At 38.8% G+C, this 15,215-nt stretch overlaps 2 protein-coding genes across 5 annotated transcripts in view; both read left to right on the forward strand.

Annotated features, from left to right (window-relative positions):
* The window catches only part of celsr1b (cadherin EGF LAG seven-pass G-type receptor 1b), a 48,943-nt gene extending 39,596 nt beyond the window's left edge, over nucleotides 1-9,347 (forward strand). Inside the window, exons 18-35 of the mRNA XM_056251126.1 lie at nucleotides 31-240; nucleotides 471-654; nucleotides 737-877; nucleotides 968-1,178; nucleotides 1,978-2,145; nucleotides 2,259-2,385; nucleotides 2,477-2,677; nucleotides 2,782-2,956; nucleotides 3,703-3,815; nucleotides 3,922-3,998; nucleotides 4,104-4,230; nucleotides 5,217-5,342; nucleotides 5,460-5,596; nucleotides 7,641-7,735; nucleotides 7,976-8,119; nucleotides 8,304-8,516; nucleotides 8,809-9,079; nucleotides 9,163-9,347. Coding sequence (XP_056107101.1) covers nucleotides 31-240; nucleotides 471-654; nucleotides 737-877; nucleotides 968-1,178; nucleotides 1,978-2,145; nucleotides 2,259-2,385; nucleotides 2,477-2,677; nucleotides 2,782-2,956; nucleotides 3,703-3,815; nucleotides 3,922-3,998; nucleotides 4,104-4,230; nucleotides 5,217-5,342; nucleotides 5,460-5,596; nucleotides 7,641-7,735; nucleotides 7,976-8,119; nucleotides 8,304-8,516; nucleotides 8,809-9,079; nucleotides 9,163-9,187 — 2,745 coding nt within the window. The 3' untranslated portion in view covers nucleotides 9,188-9,347. The remainder of the gene's footprint in view (nucleotides 1-30; nucleotides 241-470; nucleotides 655-736; nucleotides 878-967; nucleotides 1,179-1,977; nucleotides 2,146-2,258; nucleotides 2,386-2,476; nucleotides 2,678-2,781; nucleotides 2,957-3,702; nucleotides 3,816-3,921; nucleotides 3,999-4,103; nucleotides 4,231-5,216; nucleotides 5,343-5,459; nucleotides 5,597-7,640; nucleotides 7,736-7,975; nucleotides 8,120-8,303; nucleotides 8,517-8,808; nucleotides 9,080-9,162) is intronic.
* Nucleotides 9,348-11,442: 2,095 nt separating this feature from the next.
* The window catches only part of gramd4b (GRAM domain containing 4b), a 29,640-nt gene continuing 25,867 nt past the window's right edge, over nucleotides 11,443-15,215 (forward strand). Inside the window, exon 1 of one of the 4 annotated variants that reach the window (XM_056251127.1) lies at nucleotides 11,443-11,726. In XM_056251127.1, the coding sequence (XP_056107102.1) occupies nucleotides 11,698-11,726 (29 nt within the window). In that variant the 5' untranslated portion in view covers nucleotides 11,443-11,697. Of the gene's footprint in view, nucleotides 11,727-11,852; nucleotides 12,005-15,215 lie in introns of those variants that run through there. The other 3 variants (XM_056251129.1, XM_056251128.1, XM_056251130.1) reach the window with 3 other exon arrangements.

Raw genomic sequence — 15,215 nt, forward strand, 5'->3', positions numbered from 1 at the left:
GTGACCAGAGTGACTTCATTTGTGACTCAGAGTGAGGATCTTCATGCTAATTCTTCTCGAATGGACGGAGAAAGATCAAGAAGCCTTGCGGGGGCGCTGTACTCCTCCACCGACCACGCGGATCGTCTCTTTGGAAATGACGTGAGGACTGCCTACCATCTCCTGGCCAGTGTGTTAGAGCATGAGAGTCTGCAGCAGGGCTTTGAGCTCACCGCTACTCATGATACCGATTTCAACAAGGTAAAGACCTCAAAGCCTTCACACACTTCCAGAATCTCACAGTATCTTTCAGTATCTTCACATTCAAGCTCAATCTAATGGGTTCTGCACCTCAGAGTATCATAGGAACAGTACAATTTAATTTAATATGTACAATTTTGAATTTTAACTCATTTTTTAAAGATAACTTTATTAGAACCAGATCTTCATTATACCGTATTTATGAACGTTACTCTTGTTTGTTGTGGTAGAACATTATTAAGGCTGGAAGTGCCATTCTTGACCCAGTCAACAAGGAGCACTGGGAGAAGATACAGCGCTCTGATGGTGGGACGGCACATCTGCTGCAATACTTTGTGGAGTACGCCAACACTCTGGTACAGAACGTGAGGAAGACCTACCTGAGACCCTTCACCATCGTCACTGACAACATGAGTTAGTATTGCGTTCTCAGTCCTGTAGCTTCATTTTGAGTGTTTAGTGTAAAAAATATTTACCATTTTTCTTCATATTCAAGTTGTTGCATTAGATTTTCTGGACACCACTGCAAACCAAGACAAGATTCCTCGATTTCAGGAGGTTACGGAGGTGTTCGCAAAAGAGCTGGAGTCATCTGTCCTCATCCCAAACCTGCTTTCAATGCCGAAAAAGAGCAAAGGTTCTCCCCTCGAAACTTATTTCTTTATATTATAATAAGTAGTAGTCATGTAAATTAAACTAAACTTTCTTATGTCGTATTACACTACAGATGCTGTTACCACAGAGCCTCCAGCCCAGATTGCATCAACCGAGTCTTTCATCAGCATGGATGGATCAAATATTGTTGATCTAACACCGTCCATTAAAAAAAGACGCCATGCAGAACAACCTGATCCACCTGCTGTTGTAATGGTGATGATCTACAGGTCTCTGGGACGTCTCCTTCCGGAGAGTTATGATCCGGACCGCCGCAGTCTAAGGTGGAACTTCAGCCTGGGATTTTACATACAAACAACAGATTTCCTTGACCAGGATATGCAATGCTATCATATATCATATTCAAATTCCCGTTGGTGCGTTAGCTGATAATTGTTTTCATTCTGATAAATGGCCAGCATTAAAATTCTAAACTAAATGCGACTAGTGAATTTAGACAACATTGTAATGTACAGTATGTCAAATGGATATAAATTTTTTATTTAAGATTACATTCAGCAGTGTTATTAAATTATTAGTGTTTTAAAGATTACCTTTAAGTGAGTGTAAAATTATGGCCAATTTAATCTGAATGTAAAAATACAGGAAATGAGCACAAAACAATGAAACATCAAATATGTACGGAAGCCTGTTTCCACCACAAAAAAACCCCTACATTGATTATTCCATAAATAGTCACAATTTAGATATAAAAGGATGTTTTATGACAGATAGTCAAAATTATGAGATGAGAAATCCTAACTAATTATTATTACATAAAAGGTAAAAATTATGAGATAAAAAGTCATAAGTATGACAAAAGTCGAAATTGTGATTTTATATATATGTATATATATAATTTACCAACGGATGGGTTTTTTCTTCTTCTTCTTATGTGCTGCCTGGAAATGGGCTACAATAAATTATAAATATCAGCCAACACAGATAAATAAAACATTTTCTAATATCGGCCAATAACCAATATGGTACCTATAGATTGTGTTTCCCTAATGACAATATCAAGAAACAAATTTGATATATATTTGTTGTTGTAAATATATCTGGTGCTCTACACATCCCCAGACTGCCCACTCGTCCTGTCATCAACACACCTGTAGTGAGTGTGGTGGTCCACAGGGACGGAGTAGCCCTCCCCACACCCCTCCAAAGACCCATCACCCTGAACTTCAGGCTCCTGGAGTCCCACGAGAGGACCAAACCTGTGTGCGTCTACTGGAACCACTCCATCCCGTGAGTCCTTAATGTATGAATAAAATATGTTAGGAAAGCTCTGCTTATGCTGTGATTTCAGAATACATCCTAATTTTGTATTTTTGTGTGTCTTTTCTGCTCTTATTTGATAGGGTTTCCGGTGGAGGCGGCTGGTCTTCTAAAGGCTGTGAGCTGGTCTTCAGGAACTCGACTCACATCAGCTGCCAGTGCAACCACATGACCAGTTTTGCTGTCCTCATGGACATCTCCAAACGAGAGGTTGGACACAACCAGCTATTTTGGTTTATATGGAATTATGCTAGTATACAGCTAGCTAACTAATTCTTCAATGCTGGTATCTCGTCCTTAGCATGGTGATGTTCTTCCTCTAAAAGTGGTGACCTACACCACGGTGTCCGCCTCTCTGGTGGCCCTCCTCATCACCTTCCTCCTGCTGGCCATTCTTCGCAAGCTGCGCTCCAACCTACACAGCATCCACAAGAACCTGGTGGCCGCCATCTTCCTCTCTGAGCTCATCTTCCTCACAGGCATCAATCAGACTGACAGTCCGGTGAGCAGCAGGCAGAGTTTTCGGATTGTAATATCAATAGCATATTTTTTTTTATCTTGGACATTTCTGTGAGATACTAAACCTGTTTCTTGTCTGATTTGTAGTTTGTATGTACTGTTGTGGCCATTCTGCTACATTATTCGTACATGTGCGCGTTTGCCTGGATGTTTGTGGAGGGGCTGCACATCTATCGCATGCTGACTGAGATGCGTAACATTAACCAGGGCCACATGCGCTTCTACTACGCCATCGGTTGGGGGATTCCTGCTGTTATCACTGGTATGAGACTCAGTTGCTCATTAAAAATGTTTAGTATAGGAACTATACCCCCCAAACCGAGCGCCACAACACACTTGTAGCCAATAAGCAGCAGGGGGCGTGTCCACTCGTGATGGGGCAGGAGAGAGAGTGAGCAAGAGGAAGATTTGAAGAAAGACTGTAGAAAGAGAGATGGCCGAGAGACATTGCAAACAAGATAAGGCCAGAGGAATATCACTGGAAAAAGAAGGGTTTTTATGATCAGGCGAGAGCTTTAGGGTCCGCGTTAATATTAGAAAAGCTTTCCAGCACTGGAGTGACCTAAATGAGAAGGCCTAAAAAACGGACACTGTTTTTTGCATTGTTTTTGCTCCGACAGGACAGTTTTGAGTGTCATTGTTTGTCTGGAGCTGGTGTGCAGCTTTCGACTAACAAACAAACTCTTGCTTGTATAGACTCTTGTGTACTGTATGTTCACTTGTTCTTCCTTGTCGTTAATTCTTTATCTTCGCTTTATTTTTCTCAACGCATTATTTTGTTTGCTTCAGCTTTTATAAGGAGACATCCACTCTTGCATTGTGTGTTTGTGCATTTTGGGGGCAGAGCAATGAAGGGAGAGCTGTGTTTGTTTGGGTTGATTTCAAATATCAACAGTGTTTCTCAGAAATTACTTACTGCACCTTAAAATAGAGAGGGTCAGACCCCCTAACCCCCCTGTGATTTGCATCTTGATTGTACACTGTTGCTGATTATTTGTCTCTTGTCAGGTCTGGCTGTGGGTTTGGATCCTCAGGGTTATGGAAACCCTGACTTCTGCTGGCTCTCTGTCAACGACACTCTTATCTGGAGTATCACTGGACCAATCTCCATATTAGTGCTGGTCAGTTTAATCTCATTGAGCACAGTGTAAATTTTCCTTTCATTTTCTTTTCCCAACTGAAGTGTTTGGTTTTGACTAAATAATGAAAAACACATTTTTTTAACAGATAAATATAGTCCTAATTGTGCTGGCAGCTAAAGCCTCATTTGGACGGCGCCAGCGCACAGAAAAGTCAGGAGCAATGTAAGTTCAGTGAGAGTTTGGTCAAACTGAACAATTCTGAAATACAGAAGGCCTCAAGCGAGTAGAAGCCAATCTTTTTCAACATTCTTCTTTGCTCTTGTGCAGCTCTGCTCTTCGAGTGGCTTTCCTCCTCCTGTTGCTCATCAGCGCCACCTGGCTGCTGGGTCTAATGGCAGTCAACAGTGATGTGCTTTCCTTCCACTACCTTTTTGCCTTCCTCAGCTGCCTACAGGTACATATGGTCATCTGAATAATGTACATTTTTGTCAGAACACTGGGACTTCTTGTCAAAGTTCTTAGAATGTGTCAGTGTTTAGTAAAGGAAGATTGGATTTAGAGCCAAGGTAAAGTAAACAATGCTGTATTGACATAATGTTCAGCAGTATGTGTGTGTGTGTATATATATTAGGGCTGTCAAATGATTAATCGTGATTAATCACATCCAAAATAAAAGTTTTTTTTACATAATATATGTGGGTGCACTGTGTATAATTATTTTATATATATAAATACACACACATGCTTGTATATATTTAAGAAATATTTTCATGTATATAGATTTATATATAATTTATATTATATATAAATATAAATATTTTATATATAAATAATATTTTTTCTTAAATATACATGCATGTGTGTGTATTTATATATGTACAAAATAATTATACACAGTGCACCCACATATATTATGTAAAAAAAACTTTTATTTTGGATGTGATTAATCGTGATTAATCATTTGACAGCCCTAATATATATATTTATATATATATATATATATATATATGGAAAATGTAAGGTAAAATAAAATAAAAAGATGTGATAAAAATTATTATAAAAATATAGAAATGTAAAATAGAATACAATCAAGTCCAGTTAAATATTAAATAAAGTCAAGTTAGATTCAACTTTGCATTAATAACTGTCAATGAATAATTAAATCATTTTAATAATAATTATGATTCTGAATATTAATATTGTTGCTAATAAAACAACCAATATGTAAATTGAAAAAAATATGTTCAAATAATAATACAATTATTCAAATGTAAATTTCAATACAATACAATGGAAAATAATTAATGTGAATTACCTAATAAAATATGTTTTATACAAACCATATGGAATTGGATTGCTCTCTTAAACCAACAGGTATGCTTGTGTTTTACAACAAATGTGTGTCTATGTAGTTATTCAGTTATGGATTTTTCTTTCCAGGGCATTTGCATCTTCTTTTTCCACTGTATTCTCAATAAAGACGTGAGGAGGAACCTGAAAAGTGTCTTTACAGGGAAGAAAGTACCAGCTGAAGATCCCAGTACAACACGAGCTACTTTACTCACAGTGAGTTTGACACAAAAAGAAAAAAAGAAGTGAATTAAAAAAGTAACAATTCACATACAGGCACAATTTATTTAGCGATGAAACATTAACAGTGAATCTGTTTTTCTATCGTTTCAGCGTTCTCTGAATGGTGATGTCTACATGGAGGATGGAGGTCTGTACCGGACCACCATCGGAGAGTCCTCTGTATCTCTAGAGAACTCTGTTAGATCAGGCAAGAGTCACGGCAGCAGCTTCCTCGCGTCCACACTCAGGTAATACACCACAAGTGAATCATGATATGGGTTATTTGGTAACACTTCACAATATGGTTTCATCTGTTGTTTCATTTTAAAATACTTATGTGAAAGATCTCCACACCTCCTCCTTAACCTCTTAAAACACAAATCATGTATCCTTTGAACTTCTGCAGACCTTGGTGTTTCTCTCATATATACGAATCGGGTTTCTGCAACATGCCCTAAATATATCGGGAATTATGACCTCATATGAACTCATTGACGTATTTGCCTGCAGCTGTTTCACTAACATATTTGCACCAATTATTACCTGTTATATTGTGCGTAAACGTCTAAAGCCTCGCTCACACTACAGGAGTTTTAGGCCGATTTATGCCCGATTTACCCCTCCCGAGAATCGGAGAAAAAATCTTGTCGAGGACCTTGATCGGTTCCGATGTTCGGCACAGATTATCTGGTAATGTGAGGCGTTCACAGATCGAATCTTGCACCCCCCGATCTGCTCTCACACAAATCGGGCTCGCCCCGATCATATCAAACATGTTTGATATTTATCGGGATGAGCAAGATTGTGATTACCAGTACGTCAGTAGCCTACTGTCTCAATAGCCAATAAGAAACAAGTAGGGCTGTCGTGGTGAAGGAATTTCCATTGTTGTAATTTTGAGTGACTCAACAGCGCGATATGCGGTATTATCTTCATTTATTTATTTATTGCTAAATAAATAAGTGTTATGCTGTGGTCAGCAGGAACGAAGACGAGTACATGTTCAGTAATGAAACCGAAACTAAAAAGCCCATTGAAACGAAGTATAGTAAACAGAAGATAATGTCAAATAAGGGGCCACATAAAATAATAACAGAACATAAACCTGACAATAAGCTTTTTAGGCCATTGTTATATAACAGTTAGTTTTGATCCTTGAATCTTTCTTTACTAAAGGCTTCTGCTTATATTTTACCATTTACTCGGCACTCGCTCAGTCCAGTTACATTGTTACGCCACTAGGTGGCGACAAAGGACTGTCTTTGAGTGAGTCATTAAACTGTTCATTCAACGGAAATGTAAAAAAAAATGCGGATTCATTCAAATATAGATGTAATGAAACAAGCTGTTAATTAATATTTAATTTTAACTTTGAGCTCCACTTTACAAGGCTCAGCTGAGCAGCAATGCGGCGCATGGGCAACGCGAAGCTGATGCTTCACTTCATAGAGATCAATGGCATTGATTCATTGTATTGACCAGAGCTGACGCCATTAATTAGAAATAGCCTAGATAAAGGATGATTTTTTATTTTATTTTTAATTCTCTTTCCTTGGTCACGGCAACCTTTTCACGAATATGACTTGATATGAAGGACAGATATTTTGTTTACATCCACTTTTCTGCTTCCGATCTGCTGCGTGAGATCACGTCCTCTGGCACGATAATCTTAATAACATTGTGTAGTGTGTGATGCGCCGCGATTTTCAAATCTTGTAGTGTGAGCATGTTTAAGATTTGAGGGAAGAAAATCTGCAAAGATTCTCCTTAAGTGTGAGCTGCAACCAGATTTCACAATCGGTTAGGATTTTAAAACTCCTGTAGTGTGAGCCAGGCATAAAAGGAGCATTCGGTTTTTAGGTCACTCCACTGAATATCTTTAGATGAGACTAAATATATTATGACTATCAATGGGGCCACTTTGGCCATATTTATGACTCAGATTTTTGTTTACCATAACTGACAGAGCCCTTCAGTATTGTAAATGGTGTCCTAATTCACAGCACAGTGTCATGTGTTACATGGATCACATATTGAATCTAATGTGTATTGATTCATCTCTCAAACGCACATTTCTACTTACTGCAAAATGTACCGGTAAGGCATATGACATTTTCAGAGAACATTTTATTAGCTAGTGAATGAAAAAACCCTGGTTGTCATATTTGTCATTGGCAGCTGCTGCATTTGTGAAGATTTCACTATCAACTTACTGTCATCAAATAACTTTAGTGTGACTCCACAACAAACTCTTAATATTTAATACATAGTTTTAATGTTGTTTTCACACAGGGAGAAGAAACACAGCATATCGTCTAATGGTGGAAAAGTGGGACATGATGAAGGAGACTCGTCGCTCTTTTTCCATGAGAGTAAAAAGGCAGAAGGTGATGGAAGATTACACTTAAAAACACAACATACACAGTCCATTGAAGGGTCAACTGGTGTCATAACTTTTGTTCCACAGGAAAATTCAGGCACTTTATTAAGCAGCCATATGCTAAAAGCTCTTCTGTTAGTTAGTAGTCAGTAGGAGAGCATCAGCAGAAAACAAACAAACAATGAATTATGGTTAAACTAGTGCACTTCTGTGATCAGAGGCTAATTTCTCTGTTGTTTCTATACAGACTCGGATTCGGACAGTGAGCTCTCAGTGGACGAGCACAGCAGCTCCTACGCTTCCTCTCACTCCTCGGACAGCGAGGACGAGGCCAGGCACTCCAAGACCAAATGGAATAACGAGAGAACGCCCCTCCACAGCACTCCTAAAGGTGCCTGCGACCTCTTCTGTGACCTCTGACCTGCTCTATTACATGGTTTATTCAAGCAAACACTAAACAAATTGAGATATATAGTTGTCAGTCACCAGAAGATATTCATTCCTGACATAAAATAAATATCTAAATTCATTTTTAAATTTGGATGTTAGATAACTGTACCCATGTTGTTCTGCAGTTGATGCTGTGTCTGGTCATGGGAAGCAGTATTGGCCTGTGGAGCCGCCCACAGCCAGTGAAAGTGAGAATACGGGGGGTCCTGAGAAACTGCGGGTGGAAACTAAAGTGAATGTGGAACTTCATCAAGGGAATAAACTAAACCAAAATGGAGATGTGTCTCAAAGTGAGAGTCCACCCAGTCAGCCAAACAGCAACCAGCTACCCAGAAGAGGTGAGCGACAACGCTCTATACAATATACATATATTTTAGATTTATTTATATCATTAAGAGAATGAAACCATTTTAGTACTGTAAATGTAAAAAAAAAAAAAAAAATCCGTTTTCTGCATGCTTACATAAGATTGTATTTTATATATTTTATAATATTAAAATAATATTTAATAGATATTAGGCAACGTATAATATAATTATATATCATATACCGGTGTGTGTATATATATATATATATATATTTTTTTTTTTAATTTAATTTAATATTATATTATTGCTTCACTCTTATTAGGCATTTTAAAGAACAAGATCACATACCCACCCCCACTGACGGACAAGAACATGAAGAACCGCTTGAGGGAGAAGCTCAGTGACTACAACCCACCCCAGATCCCCCGTAAGACTCCATCGGTGGGGTCAAACGAGGGCGTTCGCATAGGAACCGAGGCCAACAGCATCGTCATCAAGCCACCTCCATTACCTCGCCAGCCTGCGCTGAACGGGATCGCTGTGGAGCTCGGCACCAGCCACGTCTCCCTGGCGGACCAAGACTTCCATTCCGAGTGAGTTGGATGTCAAATGCTGATCATCCTAATTTATTTGGTCACGTTCTGAATGTAACACCGCTCTGTATTTCTCTTGTTAGTGGCAGCAATGAAACTTCAATCTGAGTCTTCACTGTGAAGGACGGTGAATGACCCGGAAGGGGTTTGAAGAATCAGTGTCTGTCTCCCTACTAGTATTAAAGCACAACATGGACCTGCTCTGAAGTGGTTTTTAGTATTTTCTAAAGGTTCGATTAATACAAATGGAGTCTGGGCGCTTTGTGTCCCAGCATTCCAAAGCACTACGTTGCCCAAGTTCTGCTGGATGAGGACAGAAAGTTTTCGTTGAAATGGATAAAGTTGTTCTGGAGCTACAAAAATAAAGACTTTGATATTAATAAGCATTTGTACAGTTTATTCCAGAATGCATCAGTCATAAACAGATGACTTATGATTTGTAAGTAATGTTTATAGTTATATTTTGTATTTTAGATGTGTAATAGGGTTGTTTTGTAAAATTGTAAATTAGGGTTTCATTGTGATGCCAATACTGAATATTTATGTTTGACTTGTTTACTGTGGTATTTTTACAGCACTGTTTTGAATGTTTATATTGTTTTTTATATATATTGTGCATTTTGCAGTTGTAGCTTAATTTGTAAATGTGTTGAGGTTTTCTTTTCCCCCCAGTTTCTTATGAATTATTAATGTCCATCATACACATTGTCTGTCATTGGGTTCTTTATTGGGTTCAATGGGCAGTTTACACTGATTACCTCTGACAGTATTTTACAGCTTATGTTCAGCATGTCTTAATGTCTCTGCCAGTGCTGTACATAGAACAACAGTATTTTATTATGTTTGCTCTGCATCTAAATTACCAACAGAGAATCAAAGGATTCCTAAAGTGCCTGTCATCTATTATCTCTGCCAAACCTCTTATGTAAATAATATATAGATGGAGAAATTCAGGGACTTTTTTTTTTATTTTTTTTTACTCATGTTAAATTTCAATCTATGTGAAAGTGATGTCAGGTCAGTAACTATGTAATCTGTAATAGTTTAGAAGCATTTATTGATCGGTTGTCCTTAACTGAACAAACAATATCATCACATTAAATGTGTATCCATGAAATACCTCCATTACTTGTCAAAGCTCGTAGACATTAGATTCCAGCATGTAAAATAAGGTATTTATATTTGTACTATTCGCACTGATAATACATTTTAATATTGTAAATAAATGAATTTTAAAAAATTAAGTAAAACTCTTCTGTTTTATTTTTTCTAATGACATTTCCTTCAATTTCCACTACAGTTAAAAATTTGGGGGTCAGTATATACATTTTTTTAATTTATACTTATATTCAGGAAAGATGGATTAAATTGATCAAAATTGACAGTAAAAACGTGTATGATGTTACAAAAGATATCTGTTTCAAATACATTATGTTCTTTTGAACATTCTATTCATCAAAGAATCCTAAGAAAATGTATTGTGGTTTTCACAAAAATATTAAGCAGCACAACGTTTTTCAGCATTGATAATAAGAAATGTTTCTTGAGCACCAAATCAGCATATTAGAATGATTTCTGAAGTATCATGTGACACTGAAGACTGGAGTAATGATGCTGAAAATTCAGCTTTGCATCACAGGAATAAATTACATTTGAAAATATAGTTAAAAAAGGTCTTGTTCTAAGAATTCTTGTAATATTTCAATTTTACAGTTTACCAATGATACCACCTCCAAAAAGAAAACAAAAAAACAATGACAATTCTCATTGTACCATTTGATAGTTTTGCTATTGTGTGATGAAGACTAAAATAAACCAGTTATATATAAAATACGTACAAAACGCATTCTATTTAGAAAGAAAAGGTAATGTGTGATTAAGTTTTTTTTTTTTTTTTTTGGCGACAAAGTTCAGCTGTTCAAATGTAAACACAATAAACTGTCGTTGAGCGCCACCTAGTGGACACACAATCATCCAGCAGCGATCAAGGCTAACTTGAACTGCAGTGCAAACACCCCTAAAAACGAGTCAAACCAGACCTGTTACATATCTGTCTAGACTTATATTCACGTCAAAACAAGTCCACTTAAAAAACATGTACACCCCCGCGTTTGTTTTCACCCTCGTATGCGTAGCCTATATGACGCATTTAAACTTTAAGCATGGATTGACAGAGTTATGGGATTAATGTCCACCTCACTTGTTGAGACACAGAAGTCCCTCTGTTGTTGCCCTATTTAAAATATTTTCAATACAGAAACTAATTTAAGAACGCTAACTTAATTCACGAAAAAGAATAAGTATTGCCTGATAAGAAGCGACTGTCAATTATCGGCCCCTTTAAGAGCTTCTGTCGCTGTCATTGACGAAATTTCCTGGTGTGAAGTGAGTCTTGCAGAATATCAACAACAGATCGAAAGATACCCCAAATGATGATTTGCAGTTCGCATGCGATTCTAATCCGCAATAACGCTGCAAATAACATCTGACAGCTAATGGAGTCGCATTGCTAGATCAATGTGTCTGCTTGGGCATTTTACGCAGGATTTCTCATCGAGCTGGTAGCAGGTGGCGGCGACGGAGCGGGGCGAAGCTCGAATATTCATGCCTTCCTGTTAATGAAACTTAATTACGGATTCCGTGCAAGGTGGGTAAGAAACTTTCTAACCCCTTTCTGGTTGTTAATCCCACGACGGGCGGGGCGCGTGCTACAATGTATCAGACTGAAGAAGCTTTTGTTACATTGTTGCGTTCGAATTCGAAACCTCGAACTCGTTACAGCGCGCGCGACTCGCGAGCGAATGTGCCACATTGTTTGTAGTTTTGTGCAGCCCAGCACGTTTTCTGGACATATGTCTATTTCACGCTATTAATTAATATATTATATGGCTTAATGTGACAACCATCCCTTACGGTCAAGACGAGGTAAGACAATAATTTTAAATTTTGTGCACGCACACGAAAGCCGCCATTCTACAAGGCATCGATCTATAAGATGTTCCATAGTGACGAAAGGCTTTTTAGGTCAAGGCATTAGTCGGCAATCTATTGATGGTGTAACTGTGTCAACCCTCGATGTTTTATTGATGAGATCCAACTTGAAATACACGGGGAGGTAATGAAGATGCAGAATGATTGGGGTAAAGCAAGCATTGTGTTAACAAGATGCTTTTTATTATTTAACAGGGTATTTCAATGAACGAGGAAGCATGTTAAAAAGGCGCTAAACATTGCTGACAGCTACAGTAATAGGCTGCGGAGGTTCTGACAATAGGGGCGGATGGTGTTTGGAGAGAGTATGGGGGAATGGAGATTGCCACAATGCCAGTATAGGCGCTGTAAAGGGAGCACATAAGATCAGTCTGACCGCTGAACTCCTCTTCAGAGTCGGGATAGTGAAACGGGAGTCGCCGGTGGCGTCAGTACTGAGAAAATAGTTTCGGTAGTCATGGTGTTTACCTATGATGTAATTGTAATGGGTGTTAATATAGAATTACAATAGAGCGTCTTGAATGGAATACAACAGTCATGGAACGTTGTTTTCTTTTATAACGCATTTTGTCATGTTAATTGTACATTCCCAGCTATCAGGAAACGTTCGCAAAATGTTGGCTAATGTTCTGGCAAGGTTCTTAGTTGGGCGTTTGTTGGGACTACAACGCGAATCGTTCGGACTACAACGCGCTTTTTCCTGATCTTGTGAAGTCACAATGTCACTCATTTAAATAATCCTGCCCATGGAATTGCGAAAAAAGGGGGCGAGGCCTAGTCGAGCTGCGCTATAGGCTATATGCACGCATAAGTTCCGCATTTGACGCAAGGATGCTCGTCAGTTTCCGGTTGGGGAGATTAAAGCGGAGGAAAACCGAGGAAAACGGGATTATGGCAGAGTCTTCAAAATTTACTGTCCTCCCGTCTTTGAAACGAAACTTTCATACGTTTAGATGTAATTTTATATATAGTTATGTTTATTTAATATAATTTTAAAAAGAAGCATAAACACAACGAGGTGTGTCTGTTTTGTCAGTTTTTGTGACTAACGCTTCTTTAGTATAACCATGGAGTATACAATTCAATATAAATTCTCGGTATTGCATTGGACTCTATGATCGGCGGAAGTTATCGAGCATCCTTGACCTTCACCGGAAATACCGCCGTGCATAGAGCCCATTAGTAGCGTTTCGTTGCCATGTCGAAGAGACGCTGTTTTTTCCACCCCGGTTCCAAAACCCTTTTGTTCGGCCTTCCTAAGGCGGACACATTTCAAATTTGAATTTTTAACACTGTTCCTGAACATTATAACCCCAGCGTTTATCTGTGTGCTGCAAATTTTACGGAGAACAGCTTCCAGAACCTACGAGAGTACAATGCCAGCTACCCACAAAAGATTTTCATGAAAGATGGAGCAGTTACCACTTTGTCGGGACAATCGGTTTATGAATCGTAACCTGTAAGTATGCTTTAGTATTTGTTTGAAAACGCCCCCTGTACCCTTATTCACTCTTCCCTACAGTACTCCACTAATATAGTTTACTTGAAGGAGTGAATGAAAACGAGTGAGTGAATTCGGACACTGTTAATAATCATTTTTGTCACTTGGGCTAAGTTTACACGGAAACGATCTGAAGAGAAAACGCAAAAGTGGCGTTGCGTTATCACTTTTTATTCTGCGTTTAGACGAGCGTTATGGTTGGGAAATCTGCGTGCATATGGTGACAAAAGTGTGTGAAATTGGATGTAGTATGCACTCCAGGCGGCTAGGTGGCAATGTGAAGCACTGCCACACAACAACACCAAGATCTTAGAATATTTTGTACAACTGCTGAAAAGACTCTTGTATGTTTTTCAGAGCTGCTAGGGCAACTTGAAGGTCCAACGTATGGAAATAATCTGACATGTCGGTTGTTATTTTCCTGTACTGGCGCATGCATGTGACGTAAACGCGTACGCGACGAGAGCCACCGTGAGCAGATTTGCATTTTTACCGTTTAGACCAAGGGGGTAATCCATCGACCGGAAGTTGAAGCCGGCCGGGTGCCGCCATGTTGTAGCAGAACTTAACTTGCGTTAGCATTTCCATTGACTCCCATTCATTTTGGCGTCACTTTGACAGCGAATAACTTTACATCTGAGGCGTTTAAAGACTCCATTTGTCCATTATTTATTTCTAAAGAAACACGACAATGTATACAGAGCTCCATTACCTTCTATGTTACATTATGGCCCCGTAGAAACAGATATTGTAAAACTAGGCTAACGATTGCGTCATAACCACTCGACTCTCTGTCGCGCTGTACAGAAATTACCGTACAGACAGGAGGAGAAGCTCGCAGGCAATCGGGGGGACGTCCCGTCAAGAGAGAAGCCCATAGATAATGAGTCCATAAAAGCAACGGAATACTTACTCCTGCTCACTCACGCCAAAGAACTCTTTGCTCAAGTTCCCCGTCTCTGCAAGATAAACGTTGGCATTTTCACGCACAGCTACTAGAAGATTAACGTCTGTCAGACAGGTTGCTCACGTCATCAAGCTTAGTTTGAGTCGGTTTGAGTCTGCGCGTCAGGAACGGAAGTGCTCAAAAATCGCTAAAAATGGGCTTCAACTGTCTCAACTGAGTTCCAATGAGATGGCTCTGTCCATTTCTTATACTGTCTATGGTTTAGACGGGAATGCGACGGTGGAGCGTTTTTAAGATTTCCACTCTGGAGGGTGGTTTCACTTTTTTGCGTTTTTGAGCCCCCAAAACGCCGCTGCCGTGTAAACGAAAGGCACATCCGATAAAATATTTTTACGTTTTCACCCGGAATCGTCCTCGTGTAAACGGGGCCTTGGCAAACTGGCAGCTCCAGTTGTAATGAAAGGATTTATCTTGAACTCTGTCATGAAAACTAGCTTGTAGAAAGCTTAATTAAACAATTTAATAATCAATTAAAAAGGAATTTATACCGGTCAGTGCTGTCAAATCGATTAATCGCATCTAACATAAACGTTTTTGTTTGCGTTATATATGCGTGTAGAATTTTATTTATATTATATATGTGTGTCTATGTGCATATGTGAATAATTGTGATTAATCGACTTGACAGCACTGATAACTATGTTCAGCTGCACCCACATTGGACCAGCGGTTTGGAA

The sequence above is a fragment of the Rhinichthys klamathensis genome, unplaced genomic scaffold, assembly GCF_029890125.1.
Source record: "Rhinichthys klamathensis goyatoka isolate OS25496 unplaced genomic scaffold, OSU_Roscu_1.1 h1tg000076l_1, whole genome shotgun sequence".
NCBI lineage: Eukaryota > Metazoa > Chordata > Actinopteri > Cypriniformes > Leuciscidae > Rhinichthys > Rhinichthys klamathensis.